The 21,693-nt window shown below is 34.5% G+C and overlaps 1 protein-coding gene across 2 annotated transcripts; it reads left to right on the forward strand.

The window, feature by feature from the left end:
- Positions 1 to 1,608: 1,608 nt before the first annotated feature.
- LOC128998046 (transmembrane emp24 domain-containing protein 7-like) lies at positions 1,609 to 13,633 on the forward strand. Of its 2 annotated transcripts, none has more exons than XM_054424002.1 (3): positions 1,609 to 1,633; positions 5,863 to 6,108; positions 12,425 to 13,633. In XM_054424002.1, the coding sequence occupies exons 2-3, from the start codon at positions 5,959 to 5,961 to the stop codon at positions 12,656 to 12,658; spliced, it is 384 nt and encodes a 127-aa protein (XP_054279977.1). In that variant the 5' UTR covers positions 1,609 to 1,633; positions 5,863 to 5,958; the 3' UTR covers positions 12,659 to 13,633. The 2 variants fall into 2 exon arrangements, with proteins under 2 accessions (XP_054279977.1, XP_054279976.1); XM_054424001.1 differs by lacking the exon at positions 1,609 to 1,633 and adding an exon at positions 1,967 to 2,278.
- The last annotated feature ends 8,060 nt before the right edge of the window (positions 13,634 to 21,693 follow it).

A 21,693-nucleotide genomic window follows, 5' to 3' on the forward strand; every position in this document is an offset into this window, starting at 1 on the left:
TTATTGGTGCTTTGGGGGGTATTGAATTTTTCTAATGCTAACTGAGATTAATATTTTTTGGTTAATTTTAATGGTAAATTCATCGTTGTATTAATATTCAACACAACTTATTAACTTGATTCTGCAGATTGTTGTAAACTAATCAAAAGATTAGTTAATAACTTTTGTTTTGTGAGGTGAGGGTAGTAACAATGTCTAACACGCATGCGCCCCTAATCACTCTGATCAGTAGTGCCGAGCCCAAACCAGCATAGTGGCAGTGCAGTGGCAATACGATGCGTACTCCTTGGGCGCTCGTAAACGTCAACATCCCTACAGCCTACTCCCGTATAACCAATGTTCGTTACCAATTTTGAAACGAAATTGATGCGTAATTCTGAAAAATAGTTTAGATTTCGTAACAATTATTTCTTCTTATGAACTTCAGAATCACAATGCTTTGGAGTTTTTTTATCAACTGTGACTGTTTATTTTTTTATTTTTAGATAGCCTAGGTATAAAAAAAAATACTCTCGGCCGTGCGCCCTCTGGGACCTTGCGCCCATAGGCCCGGGCCTACCGGGCCTATTGGGAAATCCGGCCCTGAGTGTTTTCAAGTGGTGAAAGAGTAGCCGACAGGTGCAATGGTCACAATTAATACACTTTAATTATTTTTGATGCTACAGTATAATATGATTCTGTTAATCTGTTTAGGCCTCAAGTAGTTGAGTTGTTTTTCTGGTAGTTGGAGAGGATACTAGTATTTGAATATAGATTATTTAATTACCATTAGATTATTAGGCTACTGTTATAATTGATTGTTATATAATTAATTAATCTTTTCTCTATAACTATTACAAAATTGCTTAAATAAGTTAAAGAATATTAAAAAAAAAATAGTTATAATAATTATTATATGTTAAGCAGGTGTTCCCCACTGTATCTAGTATCACAACATCATCTGACTACATTCATTATTGATCAACATTTTTACAATATTTGTCTTATATTCTGCTGCCGTAAACATTTATGTACTTTTAAATAAATCAATTTGTTAAAATTCGTTTTAGAATGTTTTATACTTAAACCCAACGAATGCCCAACGAAGGCCCAACGATTCTTTCCTTTGTAGGGCCAACGAATACCAGTTTCCGTTGGGCCAACGTTGGCAAATCGTTAAAATTGCTGCCAACCATTTCCCAACCATGCCGACCATTTCCCAACGTTGGGCCAACGATGTGTGCTACTTGGGATTTTTAACTCTTGATGTTTATTTTATGCTTGTGCATTGCTTGTACATTGTTTGACATAGCCTGTAACAAATAATATTGTTGATTGGCCGAATAAAATCATTTTATCATTGTATCATTATTCGACGTTACACAGCGAGCCTCTCATCAGTCAGCCCTGATGATTTTTAATGCTCTACCGGATGAGGTAAAGGACCTGAACCCGAAGACTTTTAAGAAACGACATAGTTTCCAAAATAATGCCTTTCCACTAGGTGGATTACTTAGTGAAAAGGCCGCTCTACTCTCTTCGAGTGTTACAAGATGGAACACCTCTATTTGGGCAGTAAATAGCCTCAACACTCTTCTGACGCAGTCTATCCAATTTTCATATTGGTCAACGACGAAGACGACAAGTATTACAAGTAAGCATTACTCACCTTAAGTGAGAGATCTGAAACTTATTTTATGTAAACGTTCATCGCTGAAAAAATAAAACACCACTACACTTTGTAGTGAATTCAAGTTTACTAATAATTTCAAGAGGTAAGTCTTAGGATATTGTTTAAGTGACCAACTTTAGCTTGCCATGCTTTGCACCATGAGTCTAAAGCTCATTGTGTAACTGTTATGTATATTTGTACATTTTCATATATAAAGATATTACTTTTCTATTGGCCTTCAATTTCCAGATTTTCCTAGTCAGCTGTTATTAAATTTCCGGCCACGTTATGGCTACTGCCGTGAAATGATTGCAGTACACCAAACACTTGTCGTTGTCATATCATATCATTCATTGACAGAATCTTATGTACGCGGCTATTTATATTGTAATCCAATGGAGTTCAGTTTTTGACTTGTGATCGGTTTTAATTGTTGTCTGAGTGATGTGCACATCTTGTAAAAGTGATATGATGGGTTTGTGGACGAAATGGATTGTACTTACAGTAATATTAGCTTATTTTCAAATAGCCGCTGGAGTCGAGCTAACCTTCGAATTGCTTGATAATGCCAAAGACTGTTTCTACGAAGATATTAAATTAAATACATCTGTTTCACTTGAATTCCAGGTCTGAGATCACACATTAATTTTTAAGTATTTCAAGATAAGCATAGTTTATACGAGTAGCTTAGAGAATGTGAATTGGGATAAGGATGTGTTGACTGTTGAGCCTGCCAGTTGGCAAAGCTTACACCTGTCCTATCAAGGAACGAATTTTCCTTGTTCCTAATAGCCTACTTTATTTGGTTTAAAACTCGTACAACTTTGGTAGACAACAACTAAACTTATGACCTTGCTAGGCCTTACAGTACTGTACCTAGCCTAACTAAATAAGTTTTGGGTATTTATTCCGTACAGGTGCCGCCAAACGAATTTTTAATTTTGATATCTTACTTTATAGTTTTTTACCTCCTGAATCCAAATAACTTATACCATTAATTTTCACCGCTGATGAATATTTCTCATGATATCACTGTAATAATAATATACGTAACATTACAATAAACAAGGTAGGATGGATGACATTTACAAGTGGAATGAACTGTAGCTTAACTAAGCCTTAAGCCTACTTACAGCTGATTGTTTTCAACCAACCACACGACAAGAACTGGAAGTAACAACTTTTGAACTTCATTAACTCACTCTGATTCTGTCGCCGGCAATATGCCTATACTAGTGACGTAATTTTACTTCACTACAAATAAAATACAAAACAAAAATACTCATTCATACTCATACGTGTTGCGTAGTGCTATTCTGCTACGCCGTCGCCATCACAAGTTCAGGTTAAGTGAAGAGAGTAACATGGTTGATGAGAAGATTAAGATTAACATCATTGACTAAAGATAATAACATCGTTGTAGAAACATATCAAGTGATTCTATAGTCAATAATGTTTTCTACAATGGGAATTTCGTTACATTATGGAGATATAGATGGAATAATGGACTAATTACTCGCAGTTCTTATTTAGGCATGTCAGGGTGGTAGGTCGTGCTTTATGCGAATTGGTGACTGCATTAAGTGTTTTGAAGTTAGGTTAGATTAGGGCTTCTCGCCCAGGGTAGATGTGGGCTTCATCTAATATTTTCCAGTGCCAGTTTGGCATTTTTCTTATTTTCGGTAAAGTTATTTGATATTTTATTCATGATACTTAATTGTTTCAGTGGAAAATAAACTTAAAGCTGGATTTTGACTACAAAGAAACTTTTGAAATATAATTTTATAATATTTTTTTAGTTATATTTGTGTTATCCAACCTTATCATGCCTAGTTTAGGTTGGATAATCGAGACTACTGTACATTATTATGTCCCTGAGACCATCTAAAGTTAGGGCCTACATATGAGTTTCAATTTAACCTAAGTGCATTTGAATCTCAATTTAACCTAAGTGCATTTGAATCTCAGTTTATATAGTTAGTGTTTGGAACTGTACTGACTTTTCAGGCCCTCTAAGAATGTTAAATGGTGGTTATTTTGTTATTTAGCCTAACAAACATCACACATTTCGTTGGTGTATCTTTTTGATCAGACACATATATTTCATTCCTATTTTTATTTTCAATAGTCTTCAGTAGGTCTACACAACACTGATTCGGTAATTATACTTAAGGTTGTTAAGCGTTTTTGCAACTATACATTTTTTTGCTCTGGAAATAAATTTATACCCTACAAAAAACATTCCCTACATGAAACCCTACATGTAAATAAATACATTGGTCTCTCTACTAGCTTACTAAGTCCTTTGGCTACGAAAAGTGATAACATGACATAGGCTATTCTTATCTGTTATAAATGTATTGTCACTTCTACCTTCAGTACTCACTTGTTAACTCTTATCTAGGCCTACTTCAGGTTATCTTAGACATATGTTAAGCAGACACCCAGTCAGTGCCGGATTTACCACTAGGCCGATTAGGCCGCGGCCTAGGGCCGCAAGCAGAAGGGGGCCGCAGAGGATTGGGAAAAACATTTTTTAGATAAAATTAATAACAAATAATTTATTTTAAACCACCAGTTTGCCGCGATCACAGGTGACCATAATGATGTCTCCGCGGACGGAGGGAGATGTTCACGATTTTGCCGCGGCCTCGGGTGCCTGTGATGATGTCCCGTGATTGCGGCCCGCGGGAGACGTTCACGATTTAGCCGCGGCCGTGGGTGACGGGGATGTCTCTTTATGATCACAGCCCGCAGGAGACGTTCACGAATTAGATGCTGTATCGAGTTGTCAATGATGATGTCCCCGTGATTGCGGCCCGTGTGCGGGAGATGTTCACGATTTCGCCGCGGTCACAAGTGTCGATGATAATGTCCCCGTGATTGCGGTCCGCGGCAGATGTTCATGATTTCACCGCGGCTGTGAGTGTTGATGATGCATCCCCGTGATTGCGGCCCACGGGAGATGTTTTTTTTTCATTCTTTTTTTTGTAATTTCATTAAGAATAATACAATGGCGTCATGTTAACGATTTCGCCGCGGCTGGGGGTGTCAATGTGGATGTCTCCGTGGTGGCTTACCGAGGAGGATGTTTACGATTTCGGCACGGCCGTGGGTGACAATGATGAAGTCCTCATGATCACAGTCCACGGAAGATGTTTTTAACACGACTTTGCCGCGATCGCAAGTCTCGATGATGATGTTCCCATTATTGCGGCCCGCGGCAGATGTTCATGATTTCACCGCGGCTGTGAGTGTTGATGATGATGTCCCTGTGATCGCGGTTCACGGGAGTTGTTAACGATTTCGCCGTGGCTCGGGGTGTCAATGAGGACGTTCCCGTGATGGCTTCCCGAGCGGGATGTTTAAGATTTCGGCACGGCCGCAGGTGACAATGATCACAGAAAACGTACTTCTGTGCAATGATGAAGTCGTCATGATCGCAGTCGACGGGAGAGGTTTTTTTTAACACGACTTTGCCGCGATCGCAAGTTTCAATTATGATGTCCCCGTGATTGCGGCCCGCGGGAGATGTTCACGATTTTACTGCGGTCCCGGATAACTATGATGGCTTTGACTTGGTTTAGGAGAGATGTCCACGATTTCATCCAGGATCACGGGTGTCGATGATGATGTCCCCTTGATGTATAGGAGATAGTCACTATTACTTCCGCGATCGCAAGGAATTTTCACCACAGGGAGAGGGCCACTCAAGTAATTTGGCCTAGGGCCGCAAGTACCCTAAATCCGGCACTGCACCCAGTGCCACATATCTCACATAGGCCCCAGTAGAAACTTGTCATGTCAAAAGTAAAACTTTTTAAGCACCATCACCAAATGTAAATAAACTTGAATGTTTTTTAATTTAGTTCCTGACAACAATATGCATCCAAACACTAAACCGATTTAAAACTGACTCTACTTACATGCCATGATTATGGGATAGCAGGTAGTTGTGCCTTGGCCTGATTGTTATCAGATCAAATTTTAAATATGGCATAGGCCTATACTGACAGTAAGGATGTCTGATTGAGTTTGGTAGAAAAACACCCAACAGATTGATGATGCGCACAGACAACACAATCAAAGATGAAGGTATGGAAGGGTCGGGTTGTCTGTGTGAATTATTCATTGTGAAACACTTATACCTATTCAATCCACAGTCTAATCATGAGAAAAATCACATTTGCTACAACCTTTTTGTTTTACAGGTGGTAACAGGAGGGTCATACGATGTAGATGTTACCCTGGAAGATCCGACGAGAGAGATAATCTATCGACAAGTCAAGTCTCAGTTTGACACCCACATGTTCACCACAGTCAAGGAAGGCACGTACGCCGTGTGTTTCAGCAATGAGTTCTCCACTTTCAGTCACAAGCTGGTCTACATGGATCTCCAGGTCGGGGACGAACCACCGTTGCCAGGGGTGGGGGAACACGCCACCGTTATGACACAGGTAAGTGAAAAAAAATTTGTAGGAGAACAATAACTGCCAAACTGCAAAAAACTTTACTTCCGTTAGTTTCTGTGGAAATGTTGATGTGGTTTTTGTATCAGTGGTTAAATTTGACTCGTGATTGTGGTTTTGTAGCCTACTCATGATGAAAATTGATGGGTTAAAAATTCTCACCCAACAGATTAACCTGAATTTGATTATGATTTAAATAAATAATAGATACATGTTTTGTTGGGAAGTGCCCGTGTTATTATTCGTTATATTATTAAAATGAAAAAAAGCGTTACAATATCGTTTATTGGTTCAGTAATGCATACACTCAAATTATTTATTTTCTCTCTGCTACATCCAGTAATCAAGTTTACTAAATCAAATCAAATCAAACATACTTTATTTCCAAAAAATAATACAGAATATAAATTATAACATAACTTCCAGTGGACAGACACCCTACTTGCTATTGCATAGATAAAAATAGGTACCTAATTAAATATAAAAATACAAATAAACTTAATAATAACAACAAGGGATGTGAGGTCTCAGAGAAGCTATGTTAAACATAAGGAAATAAGCCTACATGGGCTGGAAGCCTGTGCGTAGGCTCAGTCGCTATCAGTGACTGACGTATTTGTTGGAAAAATAAATAAAATGGAAAATAATATGAATATAAATAATATTTATATTCATAGATATTCAGAGAATCTTAAAAACAAATGATTTAATATAATTGTAAAACTATTCTGATTCTAAATTGGTGAATGAGCAATTTAAGGAATGAGGCAAGGCGGAGGGCACATACATATAAATATATGTAGTTAAGAATGTTCGATGTTAGTAATTCAGTTATTCAGTAAAGATTACGGGAGAATAAAGTAAAGTCAAGTCTGCCTGTACTCTGCTTTGATTAGGAGTTCTGATTCATCTACACCCCACTCTATCAGACAGCCAGTGATGCATTTTTTGAAAATAGTAATCGATGGAGAATGGAACAAATGATAAGAATTACAACGGGAGATAACATTACGATATAAAACTTCAGAAATGTAAGAGGAATTTGTTAATGAGTAAGACTTGGCTAAATGGGAGGTAGTTATTCCAACATTCTGTGCATATCGGGTATTATAAGAATGTGATGTTTGGTTAAAAATAGAATCGAAGTTCTTGAAAATATGAATTGAAAGAAATTTGATAAATAACTGTCTGACACTGAGTTCAGTTAATATCTTTATAAATAGTCATGTCTCCATGTAATAAGGATAGTTCACGAAATAATGTGTTAGTGGGGTATCGAATTGGCTTATTGAAACAAACTTTGAGTAACAACTTCTGAAGGACTATTAATCTGGAATCTTAATTTCTATTTATGTTACGTTTAGACTGTGTGTTTTTTTTATTCTCAAGATGTATCTGTATTAAGAAAAGCATACTAACAAATATATTAAGTTAGGTGCTTCTTGTTATTAGTGTCAGGGATTGCTTTAGTCTTATCTCCACTTATTTTCACAGCATTATTAATGAAATTTCAAGTTACTGAACATAAAATTCTTTGGAAAAATATTTAAATCCATTAGGCCTATTACATAATTTGTTGTACTATTTTGCAACCCAAAATTGAAATCATTCTTAATTTCTATGCTTTATAAATGAACCAAAATGACACCTGAGGTTGTGAATATGATTTAAAACAAACAGAACAGATTTAAATCATAAATAAAGTCTGTAGGCTAACTATTATTTGTTATCAATGTTGTAAACTAGTCATTTACAATTATGACATTGGGAACCTCAAAGAAATGAACCCACTTTTGTTAAATAAGTCAAAATTTGCAACAACTTTTGAATAATTGGAATGTTTAAGGGATAAAAGGATAATATTGAGTTGAGACACAAATATCCAATCAACATGTCTGAAAAAATTTAAAAGGTTATTGTAGGCTAGTTCAGCCTTAGTTTTTAATGGATAAACTATATGTAGATAGTTTTGAGATCCGTAATATCCATAATAAAAACTCACCAAAACCACTCTGACCATAAACACAAAAACCATGCAAGTTTGAAAAATGGTCTATATGCTGTCATTAGTTGGAATTCGTGATCATCTTAAATCAACATCGATGGAAAATACACAGTTAAAAAGGTTGGCATTTTGGTAAAAATACTCAAAACCCACCTCACCCAAAACACCATTCTTGAAGCATGAAATTGTGAAAAAATGTGTGTATTGAAGTTTTGAAGGGTAACTACCCCGTTTGCTATGAGAAACAAAATAATGTCAGCACGCCTACAATCAGTCAGTGAAACACAAGGTACAAAGTCATTGTCACACTCGATTTGTGCTACATCCTCCATTCATACTAACAAGGAGAAGGTTCTAGACAAAGAAATCACAAACCAAGCAATGCTCCAAAAAGTCATGTGACACGTGTCACGACAGTACCACGACAACCAATAAAATATCTCTCTCTTTCCTGAAGGTCACACTTTTTCCCGATGTTAATTGTAAAACTATCCCTGTTCCAAAAAGTCATTAGAGTTTAGGTTGGTATTGCCTAAATTTCCCTATTTTGGGGAAATATCTAATTTCCATTGAAGTACCCCTGAGCTTACTCCATTGAGTTACCCTTGTATTCCATTGAGTTACCCTTTTACCCGACCAACTACCCATAAAGTACCCTTTTCCCAGGCTAATTACCCTTTCTCTCTATGTTTAACCACGTTGGAGATCTCCCTCACCCAAACCCCTGATTCCCACTGCGTTCCCCTGTTAATTGATGGTGTTGCTTATTTATTTAATTAACTTAGTAATACAAGTAAGTCCATGCACGTTCAAAGTCATAAGACATTTCAAATTGAACAGCCTTGACACCCTTGATATTTAATTATAAATCTACTTACGTATGCCAGAGGGTCTCAAATATGGTCATCTTTCATGATGTACATGTTTCAAGCTTTTTACGTCTCATCTTCACAGCATTCATATAAGCCTACAGTATTATAAATATAACAGTATTGTAATATATAAAGTATAATAAATCCCATCGAGCGAATTGTTAAGTATTTCAAACACTATTATTACAATAAATAGTCCAATTAACTCAATAAATTATGATAACGAACACTTATATACATACAGAAATAAACATTACACGTATCATTTTGCCGGTATTCATAAATAATTTGGTACGCACGCTTGGAGTTATCAAAACCAGAATAAATTCGTAGGCCTACTGAAAAACACGGGAGAATGACGTCAGTGTCAGCTGTCTGGTGGTTCTTATGTTTATTTCTGTTTGTATATAAGTGTTTGTAAATACTCAACAAACATCACTCTTTGGGCTTTATTGTAAATACTGTAACATGCTGCTGAAGATGAGCAGCAAAGGCAAAGGCCTCAAAACATGTAGGCCTACAGTGTAAAAAATAACTACATTTGACACCTTCTGGCATAAGTAGATTTTCATCTATAATCGAGTCATTCAAGAAAATCTTAGATGACATAGAATAGTTTAAAAGTGATTTTAGATCGTTTTAGGTGAATTGGGTGTTGTATTACTACTAAAATGGTTGTTAAAACATATGATATTTGACATCTCGATGTACCCTTTTGGTAGTCTTTACTCTTAGTAACATTTCCTGTCAAGTGATGAATGAAGTAGGCTTAGTATAGTTTTAATGGTAGAAATTAGTTTGGCAAGAAGGATTGAATGTTTCGAATGTTGTTTTTACTAATAGTTTAAAGTCTTTTATGTGTTGTGAGAGTCCAAGATATGTTCTAACAAGTAACCATTTGCTCTGCACTTTTGAAAAACATGCACCTTGCTTGTTGTGCTTAGGTCTGTGTAGTGCTGAATAATTTATTGATTATTATATGGGTTTGTGATATTCTACGTCTATAATAGAATATGTCTTTCAAGACTTTGATTTTAGCGAGTTGCCCATTAGGGAATAATTTATTACCGTAGGCCTCATGGTAAGACATGGATTTGGGACATTATTAACCTTTTCGTTTTGATGTCCCTAGAGGCCAAAAACATCATCCGTTCGCTAAAACTATCCGATTATGATGAAATTGGTATAAGCGTGTAAACTTATGTTCACTCTAACGGACTATATGGACTTATGGACTATAAAAACATAATGTTTCTCAATTTCTTTCTTAACCATTTTGTAGAGCATTCAAAAAATTAATAATTTCTTACATTGAAGCGTTGTTATGCGCTCAAGGGTTAGGGTGAAAATTTATTTTTCTCATACTGTAATTGCATTCTTAGTTTTACATTTTCCTTTGTCCATTGAGTTTTATCAGTGTATGTTTTTAGTCCATAATTGGATAACTCAAATCCGTTTGTTACAGTCAGTTTGGTTCAATTGCAAAAACATATTTTCTCTAAATTTGAAACTCTATAAAAAAAATTAAATTGATGTAGGTATTCAATATAACGCCAGAAAATCGTTCCAAATTATAAATCATCGAGTGCTAAATCACCATGTTTCTTTTTCTAACAACATTTGCACGATAAATTTCGCAATAGTTGCATGTTTGCCTGCAAGAGAAAAATTAACTAATCGGTGAGTTACGTTCTAAATTATGTGTGGAGTGGAGCTTTGTTTGGTGGTGGTTTTATGTCTGGGCACTGAAAACTCCCATGTGGCAATTAATGTACAGGTTATCTAAAAAAATGTTTAATGTCTGATTTAGGATATCTATGTATCGTAATTGACATAAATATTAGCGTTTGTTTTCTGTTAGGAATTTTGTACATGTTTCGCTTTTGGCAATATGGATTTCCTAAATTGGTTAATTTACGTTTTTAAAGTCAAACAAAAACTGTAGTATTCCTGATAACTAACGTTCTCAAACCTAACCAATGTTTACTAAATATTATATAGGTACATTTTTATTCATATTTTCAATTTCGTCAATTTTTATTTGATTGATAAAGAAAATCATGTAGGTAGTTAATATGACAATAGTGTTTGTAATTTACTAGTGTTTTCCAATAAAGTGTTCACTATTGTCCTATATTCTCTATGGTCGTATTGATACCATTGCAAATAAATTACTTCGGTTTTATTGTGGTTTATGGGCTTAAAACCACACATACAGAGTTTAATTAATTTTAATAATTTTGGATAGGTTATTTTCCAACTTGGTCTGTTCTTTAACAATTGTAATGTAGGAATATCATGCTGTACAATCAAAGAAAGCACAGCTGAAATAAAACCTTTTCATTAGTTTCAGGGAATTTAAGCTATTGCCTGTTGTTATAAATGAGCAACATAAAATGGTCCTAGTTTGTTAGTGCACAATTTCTCTTGTATTTTCATGTTTTATTTATTAGTTTTTGCTTAATTTTTCTTTTTAAAATTGTTTTACTTCTACTTGTACAATTGCATGGAAAAAACAATGAGGCCTGGATTGCAGTTTTTGGTGTTACACTACAGATTTTGTTTTCGTTTGTGTTGTGATTTTGTTGTGAATTTTGCTTTGCTGTTACAATTTTCATTACACACTGACAGTTCACAGAGTAAAGTAGTTCTGGATGGTTTTTATTTATACACTTAATGAAAAATACATTACTAGTAGTGAGTTTTTCTGTTGGGAAGTAGCCACTAATGTAGTTTTCATAACTGGGCATTTTTTTGTTTTAGGGCTCAGAAGCCAAAACACTTGTTAAATGTTCTGTGAAAATTCTTAATTTTGCTTAACTATGCCAAGTCAACCAAATCCCAAGTTTATTAGTTCTGTACTTGAATTGCTAACAGGACAAGTCAGTTGTAGTTCAAAGTCGTGTTTGTTCAGTCTCAGATATATAATTAAGTCTTTGTTAAAGCTCAAAGGCTTAACTCTGATCAAAAATAATTACCTTAAGTTTTCCTTTGTTTAAACAAAAGTTTGCTAGAGATCTTCAAGTTGTTTAAACACCAACTCAGTAGTCAAGCTATGTCGCGTTGTCTTGACAATTGTAGGAGAAGTTTGCGATTTTGCTGCGATGTCGGTAGATGATCGTGCTGTCCTCAATTGTGGTAGATGATCATGATTACGCCGCGATCGCGTAGGATAATCATCATTACACCCACAGTGATTGTAGATGATTTTACCGATGTCGCCTCGATCTTGAAAGATTATCTATTGACGAATAAAATTACACAAATTCAGCGTGTAACATAACAATTACATTTTTATTTACAATCATGCAAAGTTAACCACAAACAAGGTTTGTTTCTGTAAATATTACGAGAAGTAAGGTTTTTTGCTTGTTTGCTGAACGTAGCTATCCAAGTATACAGTGTCAATAATTCAATTATTTTGTAGATGGAAATGTCTGCTCAAGAAATCCACCAGTCTCTGAAGAGCATCATAGACTATCAGACGCACCACCGGCTACGAGAGGCTCAAGGGAGAAAACGAGCGGAAGATCTCAACGATAGAGTATTTTGGTGGTCGCTCATGGAAACTGTCTTGATCCTTTTTGTATCCATAGGCCAAGTATTTATAGTAAAAAATTTTTTCACAGAAAGAAAACCGACAACATACAACCGGTTATAGGATTAAAGTGTTAAACGTTTTGTTGATTGTTTATACTTAAGTCTTCTTTCTCGGTTAAGACTGAGTGAAAGGTTTTAGGTTAAGAACACCATCTCATATTTATACAGTACACTTAGCAGTTCATTAGTAGTAGTTTCATTGGATTGTTCATGGATATAAATTTCAAGTAGTTTTCCCACTTGTCTGTTAGGTTGTGATGTGAATTTTCATGTTCTTCGAGTTCCAGTATTGCTAAGTCAATTCAATTTGTCAAACCGTTTTTTGATGTGCATTGAAGTGTTTTGTAATTGTGAATAAAAAACTGAAAATTACAAAATTCATACTAGGTATCCAGGGAAATTTTAGAATACTCACGCCAAAGTAAAAACCTTAATATATTTGTCGTGATCAATTTGATTCAATTGAAAGGGTCAAGTTCAAAAGGAAAATCATTATTCACTTTGTTTATATTTGTACGGTTTAGTTCATGTACCTAATTATTATTTTACATTTTTCTAATTGTTTTATTTTCACCCAAAGTTTATCTTAAGTTTTGACACAAAGTTAGATTTTTTGTTTGGTAAGCTACACCTACGCAAAATATTTTGTTTACATATTACAACTAAATTATATGAGATTTTCTGGTTTTTATGGGTATGATTTACATGTGAATTAATTCTGTATCTATCTTAATATTGTGTGTTAGACTCTAGAAATACTTCAATAAAGCTTGGAAACCTAATTTTACAATTGTTGTTAGGTAATGTTTAGATCAATTGGCTTGCTGTTAAAATATCTTGGGAAGCAAAACAGTTTCTATTTCAAGTGCCAAGATTTGTTCATGTGCTAAGAATAGGAGCCCTCCTATTTTTGGTAAAGAGTCAAGGAATAATTTTGACAGGTTGATTTGAATTATTTGAAATTTGTCCTATTATTTATAGCAACTCAAATTTTATTGAACTGTCTCCATTATTAAAATATCCAGTTTGTACAGGCTATATTTATTAAATATCCATCATTTAGTTTGATAAAAACTATTTCAACATCTTGAGAAAATAATAATAATGTGAACATTCTTAGAACTGTAAAGACACAATTTTATTATTTCATGATTGAAAAATATTTTTATTTCCATGTTCTTGTACTTTTTGAACACATTTCATCATCTAAAATTAACTATCCTATACTATGATTTCAATCATAATAATTTATTACATCTTTTAAGGGGAATAGTGACAGTTTTGTTTAACAATTATTTACAATCAGTGAAACCACAAAAAAATGGTAGCTGACCCTTGAAATTAATATCAACTCATATTTTGTGGACTGCAATTTTAAGAACCTAGTGAGGACACCTTTTAGGGGAATCCTTTAATTTTGAATACAGTTTAATGATGTGTGTTTATTGCTAAACAAGTTTATATTATTCAAAGGTTTGCTAAAATCTGATTCCTTTAAGACCATGGATGGTATTTGTTACTATAATTGTTCATACCATATCTTAACAGGGTGAGGCACAAAGGAATCATTCCCGTTTACAAATTGTGTCCTAATCTATTTCAAGGGCAAACAAACTTGCACATGTTGAATACACTGTGTTATTTATTCTTCCAACATTTTTGACACATTGGTGTACATAATGCAAACATAGTGTGGAAGTGGCCATTTTGAATGTTGTTGCTTTAGTATTAATTTCTTTATATATGGGATAAGTTGTGTATATTTTGTGAATATGATTAGTTTAATTCAAGTGGTTTCTACCAGTGATTTTTGGCTGATGTGTTTTTGTTTATTTTTATTTTTTGGGGTGCTATCATTGAATATTTGTTAGCAAGACATATAAAATATTTTAAGCATTGTCCATGGGGTCTGACATAAAGGGGTTTTTACGTTAAGGACGTTAGTTTAACCTTGGACTGTGTTGAGTTCAATCATTGGTTCTTATAACACATAGTTTATAAGCAAATATTTGTGTTTTGTACAATTTTATATACACTTAGGCCTTTTTTCACACTGGATGAAATTCAACGTTTTTGTCATTGCAGAGTTCCGATTTGTTCTCTAATGCTGCACCAGTGTTACAAAAATCATTTTGGGTCTGTAAACTAAGGCAGATTCGTGGTATAGTATCTGTGTGAATTTGTATTAATTTGCTAAGCATCGTTTCACAAGCCACATTCATTGATTATAAACCGCTAAATGATCATCAAAGCCAAAGATCACTTGTCTTTATGATTAATATGTAAAATAGGCCTATGTAGAGTAATTTATACATTGCCATTTTCACCAAAAAACCTACTTACTGTTCAATGACATTTAAAATTGTCAGAAATGCCATAAAATATAGTAATTTTACTCTAAAACATTCCTTAACCTCATCATACCTAACTCAAAACATCTGGTAAATTGGTTTAATTCTGTTATTACTTCATCAAACAACCTTAGACATTTTATAAATTTACTTTTACTAACAATGACAGCTGTTCTTTGTTTACATAGTTGTTTTTAATATCAGATAAAATACTCTTCGTTACATAGATTTACCATCTTTATAGAACAGCTGAAGACAATTTTGAGGTTTGTTCATTCCTAATTCTAAAGTCAGATACTTTGTTCAGTTGTTGTTTACTATTTGCCTCTTGATGTTTAATGAACTTTAAAAACATATTTTAACTGACAGAAACAAGATATTTTTATAGGAGTACTTATCTTAAATTATAACCAAAGAAGAAGGTACAAACTGTAATATATTCTCTAAAATGAGAGATAAATGTTAAGTCAATATCAGCACTTTCAAACGTGACCAACATTAAACACAAAAACTGTTTTTATATTTTGGAATATAATGAAAAGAGTACTTAAAATGATCAGATTCAATTACATCCTGTTTGCCATAAAATCAATGAAACAGGCTGTTTAGGACAGTTCTTAAATTAAAGTAAAACTATTATCTGAAGGGTTATCAGGGGGGGGGGGTCAGAAGGGGGGGGGTTATTATCAGAAGTAATTTCACTATTGGAAATTCATTGTTGAGGGCTAGTAAGTAGAACCAACTTTTCTACTTGTCATAATATGTGAAATTATAGCGATGATTTTTCTTGTATCGGAAACATCAGAAGTAAAATACAAAATTTTACATTCATCAATCACAAATCTAATAGTTTTTATTTAGAACTACATAAGTAAAAATGAAAGTATAAATTGTTCCCAACAAATAAAATTAATATGACTTATTTTGGACAAAATATTCTTTAAAACACTAAAATAGTATTTAAGGAGTAAACACATTTCTGTCATACATAAATCACATGGAAACTTAATACACAAAGAATTAAACAACAAGAAATGATATAGTGAATAACATATTTCTGGCATATTTTAAGTGTCACTGCAATGAGTTTTGGTGTATAAATAATTGTATTTGTGATTAATAAATACAAGTTTAATTGTTTATTTAATTGTTTATGAGTTGTGTTTTCTCCTGTTCAACAGTATATTTTCCCAAATGAGTCAATAGGATACCCAAATACATTGGGAATATAAAATTGTTGAACGTGTATTATGAATAAACATTTACGCCTCACTACTCTAAGTTAATGGACTTCCCACGCATGGATATAGTCTAATAATCCCTCACATCGTCAGGAGCGCAAATCTCCCATAATTTAGCCAACGTGCCCCCTTCCCTCACCAAAACGAAGAGTTTCAGGAATTTGCTAAGGAAAAAAGTCAAGTCAGTTCAGTTTTGACTAGCTACTATATTTAAGAGTATCACCCTCAATTGCTACTAAAATGTTAAAATGGTGTAAGTCGCATTGTTCCTTACACAACCTTCGGTAAATATGCTTGTGGTTTTAATTTTATATCATCATCAGGCTCAAAATCAAAACTCTAATCATCAACTTCTTCAAAATGACTTGGTTTTTCAGGAACAAGATAAGGATACAAAGCCATAAGAGAAATTTATGATAAAGATTACAATGGTAAGGTAAAAAAAGGGGAGCATAAAATTGTAATTGCTAATGCATTTTAATAAAATAAAAATAATGGAATTTTGAAAGCAGCACCATCTTGTGTAAACACTAAGATGATTGTATATTTCCTTCTTAGATCTGTAAAAGAATGAGCTTAAACGTCACCTCAAAAACAATGACGATCTCTTAACACGTTCGCTGCTGGCGTTGTATTTTTACAACGTGCCTACCCGGCGCCAGGAGCTAGCGTTGTACATATACAACGCTGTGTCATTGTTGTTTAACGTTTCCATGGATCAGCCAGCTCGTCACGAGCGTCCTATATTTCTTTGCAGCTCGTGGGGACGTACTTTTGTGACAATAAAAAATATAGTTTCCCAAAATCCCCACCAGGGTCGTTTAGAACAGGGCTTTGTCCCCACCTCTTTTCTGCTAGATAGCGACACTACTTTACCGACTGCAACCTGGGTAATGCTACTATCTATCAGAATCGCTTGGTACTATGTCCAAAGCCAGTTATATTGCAGAACATTGCCATCCAGTATAACTACTGTTGTTTTTACTGTAATTCAGTGTGTCGGCAGCAATGTTTATGCAGCGACAAGCGTTAGTTCAGCTCCTGGCGCCATCCCGGCATCTAGCGGTCAGCAGCGAACGTGTTTTAAAGCATTAGTGGTTTAGTGAAATAATCATATTGGAAGGGGACATTATGACAAACTTTTCACATTAAGGGAAGTTAAATGATAAAAACTGAACTTAATCAACAAGCGAGGAGGACAAATTGGAAATATTAATTAATGAATTTATTAACAAAGGTAACAACATCACCTTTCGTAGAAGTAAATAAAAACTATTTTACCTGATTATGGTAAATAATAGATATTGATAAAATATTACATGGTATAGTGGTTTCCAGATTTTAAGAGGGGTTTAAAAGTTATACTTTTACTTACTTGAATAACTACAGTGTAACCAACTTGCAAAATAAAATAAGTTAACTATAAATTTCTACTCAGTTTAATGCTCAATTCTTGATTCCCTATCTTTGCAATACTATCTGTAAAATTTTGCTAAATAGGGGGTTGAGAAAAATGTATACAGGGTGGTAAAAAAGTCCCAGGACAGTTAAATATTTTTTAAAAATAATGTAGATAGAGCAACAATACTTGGTACAAAGTTACAGTGCATAAAACTCTATTTTAACACATATTCAGTGATCCAATAACTCTTCAGGGAGACGGCCCACAAGGAGTCGGAAGAAAATCTTAAATGGAAGCATGGGTAAATATGCACATCAAATTAAAGGTATTTTTTAGTAGAATACAATGCCGCAAACCGCACTTCAAAAGGTTGATCCTGCGCAAAATGGCGGCCGTTCAAAGATTTCTTGAATTCGCCATATTGAATCTTTGAACGACTGCCATTTTTTACTCAGGCGTTCTTTTGAGCTTGAATTTATGGCATTGTAACCTACTAGTGAAGACCTTTAATTTGATGTGCATATCGACCTATGCTTAGGTTTACAACTTTCTTTCGACTCCTAGGGTTGTGCCCCCTGAAGAGTATAATAGCAATGTAAATTAAATGAATCTTTGAACAACTGTCATTTTGCGCAGGATCAACCTTTTGAAGTGCGGTTTGCGGCATTGTATTCTACTAAAAAAGATCTTTAATTTGATGTGCATATTGACCTATGCTTCCATTTAAGATTTTCTTCCGACTCCTTGTGGGCCGTCCCCCTGAAGAGTTATTGGACCACCGAATATGTGTTAAAATAGAGTTTTATGCACTGTAACTTTGTACCAAGTATTGTAGCTCTATCTGCATTATTTTTTAAAATATTTAACTGTCCTGGGACTTTTTTACCACCCTGTATATGTTGTTTTCAATTTTGTGTAAATACATCTTTTATTTAATGCCATAATGCTATAATTATATAATATAATAATTACTCTTAAAAGAATCTGCAATTAATATGAATCACAAATAAAAATATCTATGTAGTCATATTTAACTTCCTCAAAATAGTATATTACGTTACCAAGCCAGAAAAAAGGTGAGTACCGAACGAGTATGTTTGTTCCAGGGGTGGGGTGGGGTGGGGCATATGAGGTTGTTTCGTAATTACCTTACAAGTACAATAAACACTTTTTGTATGAATGAGGTACAATATTATTTGCCATACTACTCAAACTAACCTAACTAAAAAAAAATATCAAAGTTTGTAAAATGCTACCACCAACTTTAAAATTTAACAATCACTTACTATTTATAAGTGCTCTGAGAGGTTATTGTTTATAAACACTCACTGCCATCAGAATATTAAACTACATAGCTAATAAGTTCAAATTATAAACATTCAACAAAGTGGTAAATATATAACAAAGTGGGGGCCATATTACTGCCCATATTATACAAGGGATATTCAGTAAGTAAGTAACGTTTCCGTCTTATGTCGCTTGGGGCACACACTTTCAAGTACAGACGTGTTTACCTCCTCAGTCCTCAGCTGTCCAGCCATCACAGTGTAGAAGCTTTGCGCTGTTGCGATATTTAAGTTGAAAAAGTGTGCTGCAATCAAAAATCCTGCTAGCTGTGAGATAATTGAATTTATGAAATGTTCACATCAAGATAATAGTTTTTCAACAATATATTAAGTATTCAACAGCAGGTGGGAAGCAGAGCGTTTGAATGTGAATCTGTTTTTATTGTTCTACAAATTTGTCTGACCAGATTTGAAAAATGATCTGGGCTATAACGCTACAACGTTTCAAATACAGTGGCAATCGCAAACAAGAACCCTTCCCCCACTGCCACTTTGGTTAATTTTGTTTAGGCATCTCAATTATCTTCTTCAACCTATGGAATTTGTAAGTTATCTTTCTAAAATAACACCAATTTATTACTCACAGCTTATTACAGTATATGGATGCCTCTACTCCCATCTAGTTTATGCTGTACCCCATTTGGGGATCTGGAAAGACTACAAAATACATATTCAGCCTTCAAAAGCATGTAGTAAGAATTATCATGGGCCTAAAGAAGCGACGGTCTTGTAGGAAAACCTTCCATAAGTATGTTCTTTTAAGAGGGTCCTACCCGGTCAATTCAAGATGGCGGCTAAACATGCTAATGTTCCTGAACATGCCTCTACAGTACAAGCTCTCAACATTCTAAAACTAATTTGTTTCCAATGAATGTGTTCTTGTTGTGCTCTTAACATATCAGAGCTTGCAGTGGGTGGAGCAAAATAGTTATTTGTGCAACTATTGAGCAAAGGGAGCAATTGACTCACTCGAGAGAAATGCTTACTCACGAGCCGTAGGCGAGTGAGGAATGGTTTCTCGAGTGAGGCAATTGCACTTTGCACTCAAGTTGCACATTTTCCTGCAGTTACCATACAACAAATAAATTAGTAATGAAACATGACAAATTTTTACACAGAAGTGAACTTTTAATATGACATTTAATGATACAACAGCTGACCAGCTGATTTACAGCCATTGCTGCCAACGTATTTCGCGTGCATACGACCTTGTCTGCATGTTACGCGCTCACTATTTCGTGCCTTCACGTTGCAAATCTGGAGTCAGTGAGACAAAGTAATTAGAGTAAGACAATGTTAACATTGTCTCACTGATGAGCGAATTGGCCACTTTGCTTTCTCAAATCAGTGAGAGAACATGTATATTGTTAGGTAACTGTAGGAAAATTATATTAACTATTTAGAAGTTAAAATTGCATGTGAAAAAGACGCATATAAGGATTATCAAAATGATTTTGTAAATAATTGAAGAAAAAATTATGAAGTTTTAGCTCAGCCAGAGCATAGTTTGGATCTTTGTGAATAGTTTATGTCAACTCGATAAACACTTTAATAATACCAGGAGGTTCTTTTTTGCATGACCATGTTTATGTGGTAAACAGCCGGAGGTGGAACCTTCTTAACATTTCCCTGTATATACATTTTTGGTACCATAATGTTATTTATTAAAAATATACATCTCTTTAACTTAGAAACACAATCAATTTACTTGTAGTCAAAGACGGAATCTTCCTATTCACATGCATGAGCTACCTTTTTTAAAAAAAATATTTACCACTCTGCTATCAAGTTTTACAATGGGTTGCCTGAAGTTGGGTTGTCCTAGGCGCAGAAGCGAAGTGCGGAGAGCGGAAAAGCGATAAGCATGGCGCTCCGCTTCTAGGAAAACAGTAACATTAAATTACCTAAGACAAGAGGAGTCCGCTCTCTCCGTTTCCCTCTCTGCTTTCGCGTCTAGGAAAACCCAGCTTAACTGTCTAAAGGTTGTAATGTTCCAGGTACATTTTGGGAGGTGACTTAAAAATTATTTACTGAAGGGAGCATTTTATATTGTCTATGAATTTTTAAGTATGATTTTTAGTTAGAGGTTTCTTTTTTCAATGTATGTTTTATATTAGAGTGTAGTTAATATTGTACTTGACTCATGCCAAAGTTTTTAAGTTTTATTTCAATACAGGATGATTTGATTTTATAATTTATTGCCACAGGGATTATTTAACACCCCTTTAACGTCTAGTGGTCTGACTCTCTGTTATCCCTCATACCTTCCTCCCTAATATACATGGTCTATAACCATTTGTAAAACAAGGATTTTCTACTGGTTGATACCAATATTATTTTTAAAAAATTATCTACTTTTAGGATTGAAATTACTTTTGTTCTATAGTATGTAGGTAGATATTACTTTGAACTACAGCAAAACCTCACTAACTCAACAATTTACTGGACACAGAGGTTGTCAAGTTTGGGGGTTGTCAAGTTATCCTAAAAATTGAAATTTTAATGGGTAATGGGTTTTAATAAATGAATACTTGACAGACTAAATTTACATATCAATTTATCAGGTACTTACATGAGTATTTTTACATATTGAGTAGGTAAACAATCTTCAACGAATCTTATAAACAGTCTTCAAACGTCCTTGAAAAGTCGAACGCACTACCCAAGTAGCAAAAATCGTTGGCAAATCGTTGGCCCAACGTTTCTGTCGATCGTTGGCCAACGGTATGTTTTGGCATTCAGTCGTACGGTTGGCC

Source organism: Macrosteles quadrilineatus, unplaced genomic scaffold (assembly GCF_028750875.1).
Source record: "Macrosteles quadrilineatus isolate MER2022 unplaced genomic scaffold, UCM_ALF_1.0 Scaffold_7__1_contigs__length_78375512, whole genome shotgun sequence".
Classification (NCBI taxonomy): domain Eukaryota; kingdom Metazoa; phylum Arthropoda; class Insecta; order Hemiptera; family Cicadellidae; genus Macrosteles; species Macrosteles quadrilineatus.

Excerpts from the sequence above, each read along its gene's own strand:
- LOC128998046 (XM_054424001.1), top strand. The coding sequence starts at position 2,096 with ATGTGCACATCTTGTAAAAGTGATATGATGGGTTTGTGGACGAAATGG. Across the intron at positions 2,279-5,862 it reads CTGTTTCACTTGAATTCCAG|GTGGTAACAGGAGGGTCATA; the intron begins GTCTGAGATCAC and ends TTTGTTTTACAG. Across the intron at positions 6,109-12,424 it reads ACGCCACCGTTATGACACAG|ATGGAAATGTCTGCTCAAGA; the intron begins GTAAGTGAAAAA and ends ATTATTTTGTAG.